A 20510-nucleotide genomic window follows, 5' to 3' on the forward strand; every position below is an offset into this window, starting at 1 on the left:
TACTTGAGAGAAATTTAACATTTAAAGTGTAGAATAATGTGAAATAATTTTAAGGTAGAGAAAGAGTGGGGTATGAGAGGAGAAAAGCCAGTTAATCATGGCATTTGTCCCTGTCATAATTTCTACAACTAGCACGTCCAAAATCGTGTTTGAGTCTGTTTGGAAATTCAGTGATGAATTTTTTTTAAATTTCATAATTGTACCATGGTTATGTAAGAGACTATCTTTTTTCTTAAGAAATACATACTAAAGTATTATGGAGTAAAAGGTCATAAAGGTCATGAGATAACGTACTCTCAAGTTATTAAGAATCATATATATATATATATATACACACACACACACACACAGAGAGAGAAAGGGAGAATGATGTAGCAAATGTGGCAAAATGTCAAAAAATCTGTGATTCCAGTAATAGGACATATTTGTACTAAAATTCTTGTAAGTTTTAAATTATTTCAACATTTATGACGGTGAATTTAGGACATTCCAATAAATGAATTTGTGCCAGCTGACTCACACTATAAAAAATAGAGGAAACTCTTCAAGCTGGAGAGAAATGATAATAGAAACTCAGACTAGAGAGCAGGAACTATGCCTAATAAGTAGGTAGATATATAAAGAACAATTTTATATTATCTTAAGATGCTTGACAAATTTATATAGAAATCTATTTGGAGTATTATAACATTTGAGGTAGATTGTGATAGGTTAAGGATATATATATATATATATATATATATATATATATATATATAACTATAAACTGTATATAAACTATAAACTATATAGTATATATATACACTATATACATATACATTATATATATAGATATATAATATATATGTAATATATATAGTTTATTTCCCTCCCCCATTGACTAAGATTTGGCCATGTGATTAGATTTGGCCAATTGAATATGAGTACCCCTTGTATGAACAGAAGCTTTTAAAGGCGTGTAAGTTTCTTTCAGCCCCCTGCCCACATTCTCTTTGCCCTGAGAAGGGTATACATCAGACAGGAACTCTTTCCATCCTAACTGTAATAATTTGAAAAAAAAAACTTAGAATTTCTGGTGAAGGATTCTTTAAAGTAAGGAAAATGAAAACAAGGTGTTAATATATCACACAATTATGTTTATTATTTAAATGTTTATATAAGTTTAAATTATGAATGAAAACATTTCTAGAAAATGTTATACATTTCATATTAATGTTTGCAACTGATTTAAGGCACATAGTGCAAAATACTTTATTTCTGATACAGAGATCCTCCTAAGTGTTTAACCACATTGGCACAAAATCGCTTTAGTACCTTATATGGTACAGTATACCCCTAATAAATGTTTGGGGAAAAAAAACTTTGTGGGTAAAATTAATACACCATGATTTACTGGTAAATACCTATTTGTAGATTCAGTTTCTTTTGATTTACAGAGTAGGTTTCCATAGAAAAATATTTGATTAAAACCACATTATTATATAATACACAATTATTTACCTGAAAAAATATAAATTCCTGAGAATTTGTCCATGAATAGTTAATTTTACTATTTTTATGTTCTGTCTTTGAGAAACCTTGGCTATAAAATAACTTGAACATTGCTAATAACAAATTTGCATAGGTAAACATAATTTTATGTTTATCATAATCTTTGAAATAATTCTCACTTCTCTTTAATAAAATACTGTACATAAGTGAGGAAATAGAATTTTAAGAGTAGACATATATATGTAAAAGTTATAAAGACATAGACTATAAACATTAGAGAAACATAGTGCTTTTCTAAGTACAATTAAATTAGAGGTAGGTGTTTTAAGTCAAATTTTACTATATTATATCTTCTTCTGTATTATACCCACAAAACTTCTTACTTAGTATTTAACCCAAGCACATATTTTTAACACAAAATTACACCACAATTTTAGTATTTTTTTATTTGAAGCACCATAATCCACAATGAAAAATTAAAGAAAACATATGACAAGGTATGTAGGCTGTATCAGTAGAAAGTATAATGGCTATGTACTTTTTTGATGTAACTATTATTTTAGTATTCACCTGACTAAATAATGCTTATGGTAGTTTTAAATAGGTTCATTTTCTTAATTCTTACTTGCTCTATTTTAACAAGTAGAATGAAACATTTCATTGTACAGTAGTATACTAAGTAGAGCTATACATGTGTGTTTATAGGTATAATTGTGGCCCAGTCCAAGCTATGAACAGCAACATTATCTTGGTATTAGTCATTCAAACATCCCTATGTATACTCTACCATAAATTAAGTCCTTTTTAAAAATATCCTGATCACACTCATGTATCTAAGGTTTTTTTGGTTTTTTTTTGAGGACCTTGAGAAAAGCAGGAGTTTTACTCCCCGATGAGCACCCTAAAAAAAGGCAGAGACATTTTAGACAGCAAAATCGTAGGGAAGGAAGAGTAAAGAAATGAGCACCGGTTATTTGCAGGTTCTGGAGAATATTTCCTCTTTGGGACATACTTCGCATTTCTGAATGTTCATATTACTTGAATTGGGAGACCAGTAGTCAGGTGGGGAACACACTTTCCACAGAACCCTCCACATCTGCCATAGAGTTTGGTTCCATCCTGAAAATAGGAAGAGGCAGAAATATAGGAGAATCTGCTATGAGCTGTATATCTGCATGCACAAGTCAGAAAAAACAAATGCTTTGATTCATGTGGCTGAAATCATTAGCTGAGGTTTCCTGTAACAATTACATTTGAGGTCAAAGATCAGACCATTTCAGAATTGGATGAAATTGGTGGTCACAGGAATTAGATAACCTGAAATTCACATTAGGTACTTGATGGTTATAAACCACACTATTAGAAACATAGTCTGAAGTATAGAAGGGGCAAAAAATTGGACTGAGAGCAGTAATTATAATTAGAAAAGAACTAAAAAGCAGAGGAAGGGAGTGGTGGTAAGGACAAGATAGATTTTCTTTCTAGACGGCCTTCCATCTTTAAGTCCAGAAGTCAAAAGACTATGCAAACATTTTGATAGGATGAGGCAAAAATAGTTTGAACTCCTGTAGTTTCTAGAAAGGTAAGGTGTGTGTGTGTACGTATGTGTGGCTTTTCTTTTAATCTAAGGAGGGAGGGTAGAGAAGGAAACTTTGGGGATGAATGTTTTGAGTTCAGTGGCTTTGGAAGTTGCTTTTTCTTTGAGAAGTTTTTTAACTCTTTAGAATCTGAATAAACAGGAGAATGGCAGTAAAAATTCCAATTTATATACATTCCTTTCCAAAACAGATTAAGTAAAAACACTAACTTTGATTAAATTTACTAGCAAATGAAAATATGTTTGTATTTCCATAAGTATATTTGGATTTCACAAGTCTCAATTTCACACTAGGCATCAGACTTCAGGAAAGACTTTCATGTGCAACATTTTTGATTGAGGTAGAAATTCTCAATTAAATACTCAAATAATTCATCTTTAAAACAGAACTTAAACAGGAGCAAAAGGAATGATTGTACTAGACATTCATATCTACTGATGACCTCAGACAGAGTTTAGTTTTTACATTTAACCAAAAGATCAAAAAGCTTGAGAATATTGCATTCAGGATATACTTTAAGTAATTAATTTATTCCCATTCTTCTACCAAAAGGGATTAGACCTAAAGATGCCAGTTAAGTATTTAAAAATAGCTATTTGTTGTAAAAGCCTACTACTCACTTATGTGTTTTATTACTTAAAACATTTTCAGTCTTCAGAAATAGAATGTTTTAAAGTCTAATATCAGAAAATTGAATCTCACTTACAAATAATATAATATTCATGTAATACTCATATAAATAGTGTAATAGGAGTCACTTTAGTCAGAAAAATCATAAAATATCAGAGTGTGCAGGAGCTGTTAATGGCACTGATTTATGTGCAATACAGGTAAGAAGACTTATACTGTAGACCCTGATTTACTATAGGGAGAGTCATGCTATCTAAGACACTAACTAAATAAGAGGAGCCATCTCATAAAGTGATAGTACACCATCACCACCAGCAAAATGAAATGGATTCTACTTTAGAGAGTACATGTGCTAGAGGGAAAAGCCAAATAACATTGTTATCGAGCTAAAGATAGGAGAAAATATGTGTACAACCATAAAAAATTGTCCTAATTCTTAAAGAAACTATTGTAAAGGATATTTTGCTAAATGACAAGTGGTTCTACCACCACCCCAATCATAAAAGCAAAGCGGTAACGTATATAAATCGAAAATTTACCCCAGTTTGAAATAGTAAAACCTGTAAACCTTTAATAATTAAAGTACAGCTAAAAGCACAACCTTTTTCTGCAGTATCTGCATTCCCAGACATTAGCCCCAAACTTGAACTAGATAAGATCTCAATGCCCTGGCATTTGATATTTCATGTTCAGATAGCTGTAGCGATAGCTGTAGCCTGTATAAGAATATGTATTCTTATACATAGTCTTGGGTAAATACGATGAGCCCAAATCCATAAATTAATGTTATACCCCATTATAGGCAATAACTCATTAGTCACTAACCTCACATAATTCTAAATTTAAGGGAGAGGACTTTTGATGCTAGGCCAGAGCACAGAAGTATTTCAAACGGGCTTTGTGGTGCAGCAGGACTTACCTGTGATCTATGTATGATGACAGAGGCATAGCTCCCCTGAGCTAGCCACTTCGCAGAGCTGGAGATCTTCATCCCAGTTCCTGCCAAATTAATGCTGAACTGGCCCTGGATTGTAAACAAAACAAAATAAAAATAGATGGAATTTATAAAATATTTAAGAATGGTCTTGGCTGGAAACAGCTGAATGTGAATTATATAAGAAAGGACTCAAGTTGCTTTTTGAGGGTCTTCCTTTTTATAAAATGAAAGAATATTGATACAACCTTACTGTAAAGAAAATGAACCAGGTAAAACATTTTCAAATTGATTATAAATAAGTCTGCTTGTACACGAGACAACTGAATTCATACCACACAACGTTATTTGTGCACAAGTAATTCTGTCCAACCCGTGGACTCCAAGGCTTGACAGCTAGAGCTACTGTGCCCGTAATCACAGGCTGGTCCTGCCAAAAGAGACATTTCCATGGACTAATACCAGACTTTAATGTTTCTCCAGTTTTGATTTTTGACCTCTCGTTGCTAACTTCCCAGATAAGTTATACCTGTCTAATGAATTTTCTACAATCTTCCATTACTGTGTACTTCCCTTTTGTGTTTAGAATATTACTTCTTAACCCATCACACAAAACAACTCAATATGGTATTATTCTAGCATCATGTCTTTTTCAAGTACCTAGAAGGGTATGTAGACTTGTGACGCCACATGGTTTACAGACATGGTGAGTGAGCCCCCTAGTGGCTTTATGATCTAATTCTTTTCAAGACAGAACCATGTTTAAGTCAAAATATCTGTTAACATTGAACTATCTTGAGAAAATACACGACTGAAATGGGTAAAATTTGTCATATTTACATGATCATGCAATACAGAATTATGTACTGAAAAGTAGAAATACTTCATGCTAATTAAGTACTACTTATGTTCAATATATATATAGATTGGCTACTGCCAATGTTCAATATATATATAGATTCAGAGCGATATTAAGGAATTCTTAAATCATATCACAATATCCCACAGCCTAAGACTCATGAGTCTGGAGCCAGATGATATAAAACACTGGGGACTATATTATGTGAATGAAAATATTGTCATAACAGCAAAGATTAAATGACTTTCAAATATATTTATAATATGAATTATTACAAGTGTTAAAAACAATTACATATCAATATAGTTTATTTTGATTTGTTAGCAATCTTATGTTTCTGATTTAAAACCAAAATAGAGATTCAAATACATTTTAATACAATGATAATATATGGAGAATTTTCCCCACAACAAAAATAATTTGTAAAATTCCAAAGAAAATGTCTTATTATAAATATCATTTGTAATGAAAAGTTAGTATGAAATTTAGAACATGACCTGCATGTTTGCTTCATTGCTGTATTCCCAGAAGAGGATTAGGTACTCATTGTGTTTTTCAATGAACTAAGTCCAGCATTATAAAAGTCAATACGTAAATACATATTTAAATTAATCATACTCCATGATAAGGAGTGACACTAACACAAGACACATTAGATGGATATATATATATATATATATATATATATATATATATATATATATATATCTTGTAGCCATATACTGGTCTTGCCAGAAGAGACATTTCCATGGACTAATACCAGACTTTAATGTTTCTCCAGTTTCAATGTTATATATATATAACAGTGAAAGGATATATATATATGCAGTGAAAGGAACGAACCTTGACTGACTGCTGAGAGACTTAGGTAGTCATTAACACAGTCAATTAAGTCTAGAAATGTCTATTTCTCCATTTTCCCAGACTAATTTTCATGAAATTTACTTATGTACTTAGTCCTTTTAAAAAGCAATATAATACAGTCTCAAAGAAATGATAAAGCAATTCATCTAAAATTTGGGATGATATTGATAAAGGTAAAAATGCATTTCATTCATTTGTTCAAAATTGAATGACAGATACGGTGTCAAGTACTATGAGAAACTCACTGTATATCTGATAAGAACAGATTGGTGGTTGCCAGAGGCAGGTGGGGGAAATGGGTAAGGATGGTCAAACAATGAAACGTCTAGTCACAAGATAAATTCTGGGGATGTAATGTTCGCTATGGTGATTATAGTTAACAATACTGTATTGTGTACTGCTAAGAGAGTAGATCTTAAAAGTTCTCACCACAGGAAAAAGATGTATCTACATGAGGTAACAGATGTTAACTAAACCTATTGTGGTAATTTACAATATATGCATAATCAAATCACCTTATGTTGTACACCTTAAGGTAATACAATGTTATGATAAATAAGTGAAATATCGCATGTGCACAAATTAATGCAATGTAGAGAGTATAGGTGCTATAAGAGTATGTTCCCATAGAACTTAAGAAGTAATAAATGATTGAATAAATGTATTGACTATTTCCATTCCAATGCTTCATTTAAGATTAAAATGTGTACCTTTCTTAACTTGAAAATTTAGTTCAACATAGGAGCTGCTAAAAAAAAACATGTGTTTTTAAAAAGTAGTATGAAGTTTACCTCCTCTTCTACTCTCTTGACATATTTTAGAAGACACCAACATAAGAAGCAAAATTCTTAACATTGTTAAAATGTCCATACTACCCAAAGCAATCTATAGATTCAGTGCAATCAAAATATCAATGGCATTGTTTAGAGAACTAGAACAAAAGATACGAAAATTTATGTGGAACCCCCAAAGACCCCAAATAACCAAAGCAATCTTGAGAAAGGACAACAAAGTTGGAGGTTATCACAGCATACCTGATGTCAAACTACATCACAAGGCTATTATAATCAAAACAGCATGGAACTGGCATAACAGCAGACACATACCTCAATGGAACAGACTAGAGCACCATAAATAAACCCTCTCCTATATGGTCAATCTATGACAAAGGAGGCAAGAATATACAGTGGGATAAAGATAGTCTCTTCAATAAATGGTGTTGCAAAAACTGGACAGATAACATGCAAAAGAATGAAACTTTCTTACACCATATGACAGAATAAACTCAAAATGGATTAAAGACTTAAATGCAAGATCCCAAATCATAAAATTCCTAGAAGAAAACATAGGAAGTAAACTCATTGGCATCAATCTTAGTAATATCTTTTTGGAAATGTCTCTTTGGGCAAGGGAAAAAAAAAAAAAAGGGGGACTACATCAAACTAAAAAGTTTTTGTACAGGGAAGGAAACCAACAAAACAAAAGTCTGAATAGGAGAAGATATTTGCCAGTGATACGTACATCTGATAAGGAACTAATATCCAAAATATTAATATCTAAGGAACTCATACAACTTAACACTACAAAAAAAAATCCAATTAAAAATGGGCAGAGGACCTGAATAGACATATCTCCAAAGAAGACATACAGATGGCCAACAGAAAAGATGCTCTACATCACTAGTCATCAGGGAAATACAAATAAAAACTACAATGGCATTATGTGTGTATATATGGTATATATACACACACACTTAGTTCTGACAGGTTCACGAACTTGTTGCAATGATGTTACTAATCTTTTTTTTTGATAAAAGAGGGATTAGTCATTATGAATTTGTACCAACTGGATAAATAGTTGACGAAGTTTACTATTTGGAAGTGCTGAAAAGGCTGCATGAAAAAGTTAGACGATCTGAACTTTTTGCCAACAATCCATAGCTCTTGCCTCAGGGTAATGCACCAGCTTCCACAGCACTGTCTGTGAGAGAGATTTTAGCCCGTAAATAACTGTATTGGAATACCCTCCCTACTCACCTGATCTGGCCCCCAATGACTTCTTTCTTTACCCGAAGATAAAGGAAATATTGAAAGGAAGGCATTTTGATGACATTCAGGACATGAAGGGTAATACAATGACAGCTTTGATGGCCTTCTAAGAAAAGAGTTCCAAAATTGCTTTGAAGGGTGGACTAGGTGCTGGCATTGGTGCATAGCTTCCCAAGGGGAGTACTTCGAGGGTGACTAGTGATATTCAGCAATGAGTTATGGAGCACTTTTTCTAGGATGAGTTCATGAACTTAATTGTCTGACCTCATATACTATATTAAGTTCGTCAACTCATCCTAGAAACAGTGCTCCATGCCTCATATATATGTGTGTGTGTGTGTGTGTGTATATATCATATATATATATATATATATATATATATATATATATATATATATATAGTTGATTTTTGACATAGGTAGAAAAGCAATTGGAGAAAAAATTCTTTTAATGAATGTTATTAGGACAATTGGATGTCTATATGCAAAAACCCTCAGACTTCATACAAAATTAATTCAAAATGAATCATAGGTCTGGATATAAAACATAATACTATGAAAGTTTTGAGGATGAATCTGAAAAAAAAAGTTTTTGAAGAAAACAGGAGAAAATCTTTGTAACTTTGAGTTAGTCACAGAGTTCTTAACTATGACACTAAACACACTACCCATAAAGAAAAAAATAATAGTTTGATGTCATTAAAATTTTTAATTTTTGTTCTGTGAAATACACTTAAGAGTAATAAAAGATAAGGTTCAGATCAGGAGAAACTATTTTCAAATGTCATATCCAACTAAAGACTTGAATCCAGAATTATAAAAACGTCTTAAAACTAAACAGTAAGGAAACAACCCAGTTTTAAAAATGGGCAAAGACATGAACATACACTTCACCGAGGACAATATACAGATGGCAAATAAACACATGAAAGATGCTTAACATCATTAGCCATTAGGAAAATGCAAATTAAAACTATAATGAAGTACCACAGAAGATGAGGAAACAGATAAACAAAAAACTTGGCAATACTAAAAGCTGGCAATGAAGCAAAACAATTACAACTTTAATCTTTGCTGGTAAGAATACAAAACAGCACAGCCACTCTATAAAAGTTTTGCAGTTTCTTATAAAGTTAAACATACACATACCATATGACCCTGCAGTCCACTCATAGATATTTATCCTAGATAAATGAAAATGTACTCACACACAAAAAAACTACACAAACGTGCATACTAGCTCTATTCATAATCTCCAAAAACTGTAAACAACCCATTTTCTTCCAAAAGATGAATGGACAATGTAGAATATCTTTATCACATCCATATGATGAAATAATTCTCAGCAATGAAAAGCAACAACAAACATGGATCTCAAAGGCATTGTGTTGAGTGAAGGAAGCTAACCCCAAAAGGTTACATATTGTATGATTCCATTTGTAATGACATTCCAGAAAAGGCAAAACTACAGCAACAGAGAACAGAGCAGTGTTTACCAAGAGTTAGGTGGGAGGGAGGAATTGACTCCATGCACTGAGTGTGAGGGAACACTTTTATATTTTGATTATGGTGATAATAACATGAATCTGTACATATGTTAAAACTGTATAACAGAAACGGCAATTTTGCCAGACGTTATTTTTTTAAAAAAATTAAGGTGAATAGGCATGACATCTATTTAGAGAAAAAAAAATTTTTTTTCCAAAAAAGAACAGCTTTTAATATCGCTATAGGCATACACCAGAAACCGAAACACTTAATCTTCATCTGAATTTACAAAAAACAAACAAAATAATGTCAACAGTGTCTACTTATTCTGGTAATATATTACAGTGTAAAACCAAAATTCTTTCTCTGACAGCATCTTGGATATAAGATTATGTTGTAGCATTGCTAACTAGCTACATTTTAGTAATCAGATACCCTGAGGAATATTATTAATAAATCATTTTTAATATTCAGCAATATATATAGGAGGAAACAAAAATAAATCTAGTAAACAGTATTTTGAAAATTAGCATTTTATGAGAGGCTATTAAACAGTAGATGTCAAAGTTCTTGCCTTTTCTAGTTTGCTCCCAGTCTTTCTGAATTTTTATTTTTTTTTCTACAAATTTATACAGGTCACTTCACATAATTTCTAACATAAATCTCTGTGGTGTTATAAAATTTGGGTTAAATAGCACAGTTTGTATACTCTGGCCTCTTTCTGTTTTGAGAAAAATATTTTCTGTTAGATTGGTGCAAAAGTAATTGCAGTTTTTGCAATTATTTTTAACCTTTTAAACCACAATTACTTTTGCACCAACCTAATAGTTGGCTTGCAAACAAAACCCAACCACATGCTATATGTTAGACACACTTAAAACAAAGTGATTGATAAAGACTAAAATTAAAAGGATGCACAAAAAAATATACCAGGTAAATGGCCATAAAAAAGAGAGCAGAGGTAGCAATCCAGATAAAGAACAAAGAATTCAAATCTCAAATTAGGAAACTATGACAAAGTGCTAAAAACCATAACCTACAATGAAGACATAATACATGAATATTATGCACCAAATAATACAGCAACTTTTATGAAGCAAAACTACAAGAGATACAAGGAGACATAGAAGCACCCTAATTATAGGAAGTTTTAATGTATCATTTTTAGTAGCAAGACAGAAAGTGGGCAAAAATAAGGAGAGAGATGATCTTAATCAAAAGGGTAGAGTTCGTGGATTTCTCTCTCTCTCTATATATATATATGTATATATATGTATATATATGTGTGTGTATATATGTGTGTATATGTATGTATGTATATATATGTGTGTGTATATATATGTGTGTATATGTATGTATGTATATATATATATATATATACGTATGTATATATATATGTATACAAACTCTGCATCCTGATAATAAAGAATATATGTATGTATATATATGTGTGTGTGTGTGTATATATATGTGTGTATATGTATGTATGTGTATATATATATGTATGTATGTGTATATATATATATATATATATGTATGTATGTATGTATATATATATATGTATACAAACTCTGCATCCTGATAATAAAGAATGCTCATTCAAAATACTTCATAACTGGCTCTGAATACTCAAAATGAATGCTCTCCATGCTCCACTGACATTGGCTAAATGTGGTTATTCTCTTGCTCTTATGTAATCAATATTAATTACAAAACAGCTGAAGAGATAGTTGGGTTTTTGTTTTTAATTTTTGTGGCTCTGTAAAAAGTACCAAACACTTTACTTCACTTTTGATATATGTACTCTAAAGTCACATCACACTCCTTAATGCTGTCTTATATTGCAATGTGGCAAAGTTTATTTTCCCTAAAGAGTGCCATATGTGTCCATTCTCTCTTTTAGCATTAATATCCTGGGGTGCCCTCTCATATGCAAACACAGAGGATGTGGTTTTGATGAATCCCAAACAACAGAATAAGTTCTTTCTGTGACATCAAACATCTGGAGAGTATTCATGCAAATGTTATGTAACTTAACACAGAATCTGGTTTATATATTTGACAGGACATCTCCAAGAATACAGTCAGTGTGTATTTTTGGTAACAGTAACCTCAGACAGTTGAATACAGACTGAATAAAGATAAGCATAACTGCTTTTGGCAGCACATACCTATGCCCGATAACATCTAATTTCAGAAATAGAACTTGGTAATCTGTAAATGCCTAGAAAACTATCTGAGAGAGGCATCTTACCTTGAAGGGCAGAGAGGAGCATTTTTGTTCTGTGCTGGTTCTGCCTTTGATTTTCTCAGATATCTCGTACAGGCTGTTAACATGGACTGTCTGTTTCTACAACTATAAATTGGGATTAGGCAGTTTACAACTGTATAACTTTCTCAAGATCTTGTAGGAGGAAAATGAAAGAAGTTGGATGAAAAGAATTAGAAATTAATAGAAATAGCTTGACTTGTTTAAAAACTTGATTGTGCTAACACCTCTTATTCAGATTCCATGCTAATTGAGAAATACTGTGTTTACAGTAGTTAGCTTTCTGTTAAGATATTTCCTATAAAAAATGTTCACTAATGATATAAAAGGAGTTTTGATTCCACTTGACAGGTATATGATTTACTGGCATATCAGTCTCCTATGAATTTTGTTCATGTCTCATCAACCAGACCTCAATTCAACAAGTAATGAAAAGGACCAGATTCCCAGAACTTAGTGACTTTTCCAAAGTAATGGCATCTGTGAGACATTTAGCACACTCTTCACATCTCTAGGTGGCATTCTCAATTACTTCTCTCTAATCACATCAAGTAAATGACAAGAAGACATAAATTAGAAGGAGGATAGGCTGTGGACAAAGGTGACCCAGTCTTGACATGGGTTGGTCATTGGAGAATGAATAATCTCCATTTAAGAGGAAACTGTTATTTAAAAAAAAAAAAAAATCCATATGTTAGGGAAAAGATTGTTCAGATGCTAAAATTTTAGAACAGGTGTTTGAAAAGACAGTATAAAAATTCAGAAGGCGGAGTACACATAGGGGAAGGACAGTCCTGGGAAGAGAACTGGATAGAAGACGTAGGTCAGAGAGTCACTATCTGGGAGGTGGATCAATCATCTGGTAGATTAATATGACTAAAGCAGGGAAGGACAAAAAGTGACATGAATAGAACTAACCAGCCTTAAAGGTTGAATGAGATTCCTCTGCAAAGTTATCTACCTTTAAAAATATAGCCAAGAGAGAGGCATTTCTGGAATGGCAGTTTGAGGAAACCTGTGGACTCTCTTTCCAGCAAAACAACCATAATTGGTAAAAAATTATAAGATACAACAACCATTGAAAGTCTCTGAAATTGTCCTAAAGTTATATAACAAATGGAGAAACATTTATGCAAGAAAATCTATGAACTCTAGATAAAAACAGTAAGCATCTGTGACATTTGAACCATGACCTGTCCTCTCCTCCCACCAGGAAGATAGTAATACTCTCGTGAATGCAGCTAAGAACACAAGACTTTATATTCCCCAGATCCCTGTTAGAGCTAAGTTTTCTTGCATCTTTTAATGACCACATCAAAATTATAACTAAACTATAGAACAAACATTATTGAGAATTGCCTGAAGTCTAGCTGAACAGAAGTCCTAGGAGATACAGAAGAAGCCACCTCGAGACTGGTAGAAGGGGCAGAGATGCAGAATGGGCAGATTCCATACCTGCAATGTGGCAGTTAAAAATTAGGAGGAATATCTTGGCTGCAGAAGTCCCACTGAGGAATGAGGGGTCACAGCACCACCCAGTTTTCCCAGTCCAGGGTTCCAGGGCTGGAAAGAGATGTTCCCACAACTTTTGGCTGTGAAAACCAGTGGAGATTGTGGCTGAGTGAGATGAAGGTTGCTGGAGTCCCAGGTATTCCTCTTAAAGGGCCAGCACACAGCCTTACTCACTGATGGACTCACTCACTCTGAGCTCCAGTACTAACGAAGGCAGCAGCTGAAAGGCCCCAGGGACTTACACAGAGGAACTCAATTGTCTGGCTGCAGGGTGAGTGCTGGAGGGACAGCTTTCTCCCAGACAGAAGTGCTGGCAGAAACCATTGTACCTTTGCTCAACCCTTACCTACCCACCACCCAGCTTGCAGACTTAGGCTGGCACTATATCTGAGTCTCCATCAACCTGGCTAACACAGTTTGCTCTGCCCTGGGTCCCTGAAATCCTGCCCCATCCAAGTTGCAGACCCACCAAAGCTGCTACCAGTGGCTTTTCCATACAAACAGCCTATCTTATTTCATGCTGCAGACTTTCCTAAAATCTCTCAAAGGTTGACAAAACCCAAACATGCAGCATCTGGCCTTGGCATGCCCTGTACTTCTTTCTAAGCAGTGCTAAGACAGGCATCTATGGCAGCAGCCCTTGGTTCGAGGCTTGGCTTCCCCTGGGCACCTCCAAGCCCAGAACAGGTGGGAGCCATCTGTGGCTTGCTTTGTGTCACATTCCAGGTGGCTCTGGGCAGGAGACAGGCTGCGGCTGAACATGGACTGAAGCATTCCCCTCCCAGGAGCCCGAGGGGAAGCACCCTTGATAGCAGCCTCAATCAAGACAGAGCAAACCGTATGACAGTTTCAATCAAGCCAGAGCACACCCAAAGTGCAGACTAGGCAGGCACCAGAGCCCTGCTAAAGCAAATCCTGCTTTGTAAGGTCAGTCCTTGTGCAACAGCTCCTACATTGTAGTTAAGGCCAGTCTTCACAACCAATCAGCCCGAGGGTCAATACCTCCTATTGACATGTAAACAGCAACCAAGGCTCAACTACAACAGAAGGGCACAAACAACCCTCATAAGAGACACACCTAGAGACCCTGGCTCAGGTGTCCAAGAAGACTATGCCGCTGGGCCTCACAGGACACATACTACATAGGGCCACTCTACTAAGACTACAAACATAGTAGTTCTACCTAGTCCATAGAAACAAACACAGGGAGGCAGCCAAAATGGGGAGACAAAGAAAAATGTCCCAAATAAACAAACAGAACAAAGCTCTAGAAAATGAAGAGAGAGAGAGAGAGAGAGAGAGAGAGAGAGAGAGAGAGAGATAATTAACCAGATGTAGAGGTCAAAACACTGGTTATAAGGATGCTCAATGATCTCAGTGAGAACTTTAAGAAAGAGTCAGGAAACATAAAAATGGAGATAAAGAACTTAAAAAAGAACCAGTCAGAAATGAAGAATACAATAACTGAAATAAAGAATACATTAGAGGAAATTAGCAGATTACAGGAAACAGAGGATCGAATGAGCAATTTAGAAGATAACAGAAAACAAACAATCAGACCAGAAAAAATAATTTTAAAAATGAGGATAGTTTAAGGGGACTTTTGGGACGTTAAACCTACTGACCTTCTCATCATAGGAGTACCAGAAGGAGAAAAATCATAGGGGTGCTAGAATGAGGAAGAGAAAGCAAGCAATTATAAACCTATTTGAAGAAATAATGCTGGGAAACTTTCCTAACATGGTAAGGGAAATAGATATATAAGCACAGGAAATGCCGAGTTCCAAACAAGATGAACGCAAAGATGCCCATACCAAGACACATCATAATTAAAATGCCAAATGTTAAATACAAAAGAAAATCTTAAAAGTGCAAAAGAAAAGCAGTTGCCTACAAGGGAGCTCCCATAAGACTGTCAGCTGTTTTCTCAACAGAAACTTTTCAGGCCAGAAGGGATTGGCAGGAAATATTCAAAGTGATGAAAAATGAGGACCTACAATCAAGATTACTCTACCTAGAAAAGCTATCATCTAGAATTGAAAGACAGATAAAGCACTTCCCAGACAAAAAAAAAAAAAAAAAAAAGCTAAAGGAGTACATCACCATCAAACCAGTATGACAAGAAATGTTAAAGGGGCTACTTTAGGGAGAAGGGGGAGGGAGATAAAAAATATAAATAATAAAATGACAATAACTACATATCTATCAACAATTACTTTAAATACAGAAGAATTAAAAGCTCCAATCAAAAGACATAGGGTGAAAAAGGAGGAAGGATTAAGAAGTACAAATTTGTAGTTACAAAATAGTCATGAGGATGTAAAGTACAGCATAAAGAATATAGTCAATAATATCGTAATAACTATGTATGGTGTCAGATGGGTACTAGATTTATCTGGTGATAACTTCATAAATTTAATCACTATGTTGTACACCTGAAACTAATATAGTATGTCAACTGTAATTGAAAAATAAAAAACAATATTTAAAAAAGAGATAGAAATTATATTTACAAAAAGAGCCAAAGGACAATTCTGGAGTTAAAAAGTACTATAACCAAAACCAAAACAAAAACAAAAAACTTCACTAGAGGGCTCAAACAGTAGATTGGAGTTGGCAGAAGAAAGAATCAGCAAATGTGAAAAGATATCAATAGTGATGATACTATCTAAACAAGAGAAAAAAGCATGAAGAAAAATGAGGAGAGGCTCAGAGAAGCATAATGGGAGTACCAAAAGGAGAGGGGAGAGAGAGAAGGAAAGAATCTCTTTGAGGAAATAATGGCTGAAAACTTTTCAAATTGTGACTGCATTAATCTACACATCCAAGAAGCTCAATAGACTCCAAACTGAGTAGACACAAAGAGATCCACATCCAAATATGCCATAGTCAAGATTTTGAAAGAAAGAGAAAATCTGAAGCAACAAGAGAAACATTATTACATACATAGAACCCCAAGATAAATAGCTGACTTCTACTGTTTATTTAGAAGCCAGAGGACAGTGGGATGACATATTTAAAGTGCTGAAAATAAAAACTGTAAATCAAGAATGTTGTAACACGAAAATCAACCTTTCAAGAATGAAGGCAAAACAAAGACATTCCCAGATAAGTGAAATTGAGAGCATCTGTTACTAGTAGACTGTCTTACAAAACAGACTAAAGGAAGTTTTATAGGCTGTAATCAAGTGACACTAGGCCTTAATACAAATCAACGCAAAACAATGAAAGAGTACTGGTAAAGGTAATTATAAAAGACAGTATAATTAATATTTCTTTTCTTCTGTTAACTGATTTAAAAAGGAATTATATAAATCAATATAAATTCATTATTAACCTGTAATATATAGAAATGTAGTACATTTGATCACAAATGGCACAAATGAGGCAGGTAGAAACAAAGCTGTTTTGGAGTAAGAAAACGACACCAGCCAATATCAAATATACAGGAAGAAATGAAGAGAGACAGAAATGTTAAATAAAAAGGTTCATGAAAAACTATGGACATATAATTTCTCTCATTCCTTCTCTCACATTCTCTAAAAGACAAAGTTGTATATAAAGTAATATTATAAAATGTATTGTGATTTTATTATATGTAGATAGCATAGGTTTAACAAATGTAACTCAAAAAAGGGAATAGGAAATAGAGCATATATGAGACTAATGTTTCTATATTTCACTGAAATTTAGTATAAATCGGAAATAGATTCTGGTAAGTTAAGATGTATATTGTAAGCCCTCGAGTGACCATTAAAGAAGCAGTTCAAAAAATATAAAAAGAAAACATTATGAAGGAAATTAAAATGTTATACTAGAAAACATTCAATGAATCAAAAAGAAAGTAGTAAGGAAGGAACAGAGAAACAAAACAACATAAGACATATAGAAAAAAAAAAAGCAAAATGGCCAATGCAAATCCAGACATATTAGTAATGACATTAAACAATGCAACCAAACAGCAAAGGTCCAACAAAGTTCTTCCTATAGGAGACAAAGATATAAATAGATTATACTCAAAGATATAAATATGTTAAAAGTAAATGGGATGAAAACATATATACCATGTACTGTAAACAAGCTGAGAGGTCTTTATAATATCTGATTCATTTTGAATTTTAAAACATAGAAAAACTGCAGCTAAAGAACATTTTATAATGATAAAAGGGAAAATGTATCAAGAAATTATGACAATTGTAAACATATAATCATGTGCAACAAAACCCCAAAGTAAATGAAGCAATAAGATTGAAGTGAGAAACAGACAATTCAAAAATAGTGGTTGCAAAGCTTCAGTGTATAGAACTAGGAAGATCAACAGAAAAAAGAAGAGTTAAACAATATTTTAAATCAACTAGGCCAAACAGACTTCACCCAACAACACAATATACATTCTTTCCAAGCACATATTGAACATTTTCCAGAATAGCCATATGGTATGCAATAAAACAAACCTCAGTAGATTTAAAAGGATTAGACAATACAAAGTGTGTTCCAACCACTGTGGAATGTAAGTAAAAATCAAAAACAAGGAAAATTTGGAAATTCACAAATGGGTGATTTGAACACCAAACTCTTAAACAACCAGTGGGTCAAAGAAGACACCATAAGGTGAATGAAAATTAACACACAATACATCAAAACTTCAGGGATGCAGCAAAAGAAGTGCTTAAAGGGAAATATGCAGCTGCAAATGCCTATGTTAAGTATGAAAATGATCTCATTATCAATAACCTAATTTTTTACCTAAAGACACTGGAAAAAGAAGAGCAAATTAAATCTAAAGCAAGCAGAAGAAAAGAAATGATAAATAATAGAGTGGAAATTGATGAAATAAAGAATAGAAAAATAATAGAGAAATTTGCCAAATTAAAAGTTGTTTTTATGAAAAAACAAACAAACACAAAAACTGATAAACCAAAAAAGAAAAAGGAGCCTCAAATTACTAAAATCAGGAATGAAAGAGAGAACATGACTGTGAATCTTATAAGACTATTAAGAATTATAAAGGAAACGATATGAACAATTATATGCCAACCAATTAGATAGCTTTTATGAAATGGACAAATTCCTAAAAAGACAAACTACCAAAATGGACCCAAGAAGAACTAGAACGTCTGAGTAGATCTACAATAAGTAAAGACATTGAATTACTAATTAAAATAACTTTCACAAAGAAAAACCCGTGCTCAAATGGTTTTGCTGATGAATCTACCAAACAGTAAGCAAAGAACTAATTATTCACAAACTCTTCCAAAAAATAGGAGAGGAAGAAACACTTTCCAATTCATTCTGTGAGACCAGTATTTTCCTGATACCAAAGCCAGACAAGAACATCACAAGAAAGGAAAATGGTAGGCAAATATCTCTTATCAATACAGATGAAAAATTCTCAACAAAGCATATCAAATCTAGCAACATATAAAAAGGATTGTATACCATGACCATGTGAGATATTCCCCAGGAATTCAAGGTTGTTTCAAAATACAAAAATCAGTCAGTGATATAGTATATCACTATAGGAATGGACAAGAACCACAGGAACATCTCAATAGATGCAGAAGAAGCATTTGACAAAATCCAACACCTTTTCATGATAAAACTACTTAAATTAGGAATACAAGGGCACTTCCTCTACATGATCAAAGGCATCTACAAAACACTCAGCTAACAGACTAAATGATGATGGACTAAATGCTTCTCCCCTAAAATCAGAAGCAAGGGTATCCACTTTCACCACTTGTATTCAACACTGTACTGGAAGTTTTCGCGCAGGCAATGAGGCAAGACAAAGAAATAAAATGTATCTAAATTGCAAAGGAAGAAGTAAAACTATCTTCATTTGATAACATCACCATATATATAGAAAATCCTTGGGAATCCAATAAAAAACTATTACAACTAATAAATGAGTTCAGCAAAGTTGTAGGATACAATATCAATTTCTAAAAATACAGGCAAAAATTGGAGATTTACCAGGCGGGGAGGTCTGTTTATTGGATAACCCTCCCTGTCAAAAGCCTTTTTTCTCTTGAAAGAGAATCTGCTGCCCTATTAATGCCTCCTAGAGTTACACACACTGACCTCACTCCTCTTTCATGGAGCTCTTAATTATTTAAAGATAGTTATCTATCCCTTCCTAGCCACCTTCTTCATTTTCTTTCTGTAACATGATTTAAATAGTCCTTTTGCCCCCTGGTTGTCACCTCCTACCTCTAAATAAATTAAAAATTCATTTTTCCCAACAGAAATTTTAAAGTAAATATTCCAGTGTCAAGTATAAATAAATCTTTTAGTCTCCAATATTGTGTTTTGGTACCTGATGCTTATCTTAGGCTGTTTAGAAATCACCTCATGCTATATGTGACTCCTAATGAATTCATGGTGCTTGAATAAAACGCCTACGTCTCTCTCATAGACATTGCCAGGTTTTATTTGTTATTTCTGTACCTAAAGTTTATTGTTTATTCCAATTAACTTTCCTTATTTTTTTTCAGCCCATAGTTCTAGTGTCGTTTCATCTCCTTTAAGTCTGATTTTCTAATACAGAAAATTCCCTTTCTTTCTAATATAAGCATACCTTATATATCATATGATAAAAATTGTTAATGGGAAATTCCAAGAACAGAGGGCTATGCCAAAACATTTAGCTAATTTTATTCAAAATGATATCAATAATATAATTACTACCTCTTGTGCATGGTTTTTCAATTAGATAAGAATCTACCTAAGAATGCTATATTCATCTAGCTTACATCTCTCCATCTTATAAAAATGCTGTTCACTTAGAAAATTCCTTCTTAAAAATGAGATAGTAC

At 33.3% G+C, this 20510-nt stretch overlaps 1 protein-coding gene across 3 annotated transcripts in view; it reads right to left on the reverse strand.

Moving 5' to 3' along the window:
* Positions 1-1115: 1115 nt before the first annotated feature.
* The window catches only part of ADAMTS20 (ADAM metallopeptidase with thrombospondin type 1 motif 20), a 151788-nt gene continuing 132393 nt past the window's right edge, over positions 1116-20510 (reverse strand). For all 3 annotated transcript variants that reach the window (XM_088798904.1, XM_088798905.1, XM_019748447.3), the window contains 2 exons: positions 4639-4743; positions 1116-2610 (listed from right to left, as the gene is read on the reverse strand). In XM_088798904.1, the coding sequence (XP_088655030.1) occupies positions 2521-2610; positions 4639-4743 (195 nt within the window). In that variant the 3' untranslated portion in view covers positions 1116-2520. The remainder of the gene's footprint in view (positions 2611-4638; positions 4744-20510) is intronic.

This window comes from Rhinolophus sinicus, chromosome 1, assembly GCF_057876585.1.
Source record: "Rhinolophus sinicus isolate RSI-liver-muscle chromosome 1, RSI-T2T, whole genome shotgun sequence".
NCBI lineage: Eukaryota > Metazoa > Chordata > Mammalia > Chiroptera > Rhinolophidae > Rhinolophus > Rhinolophus sinicus.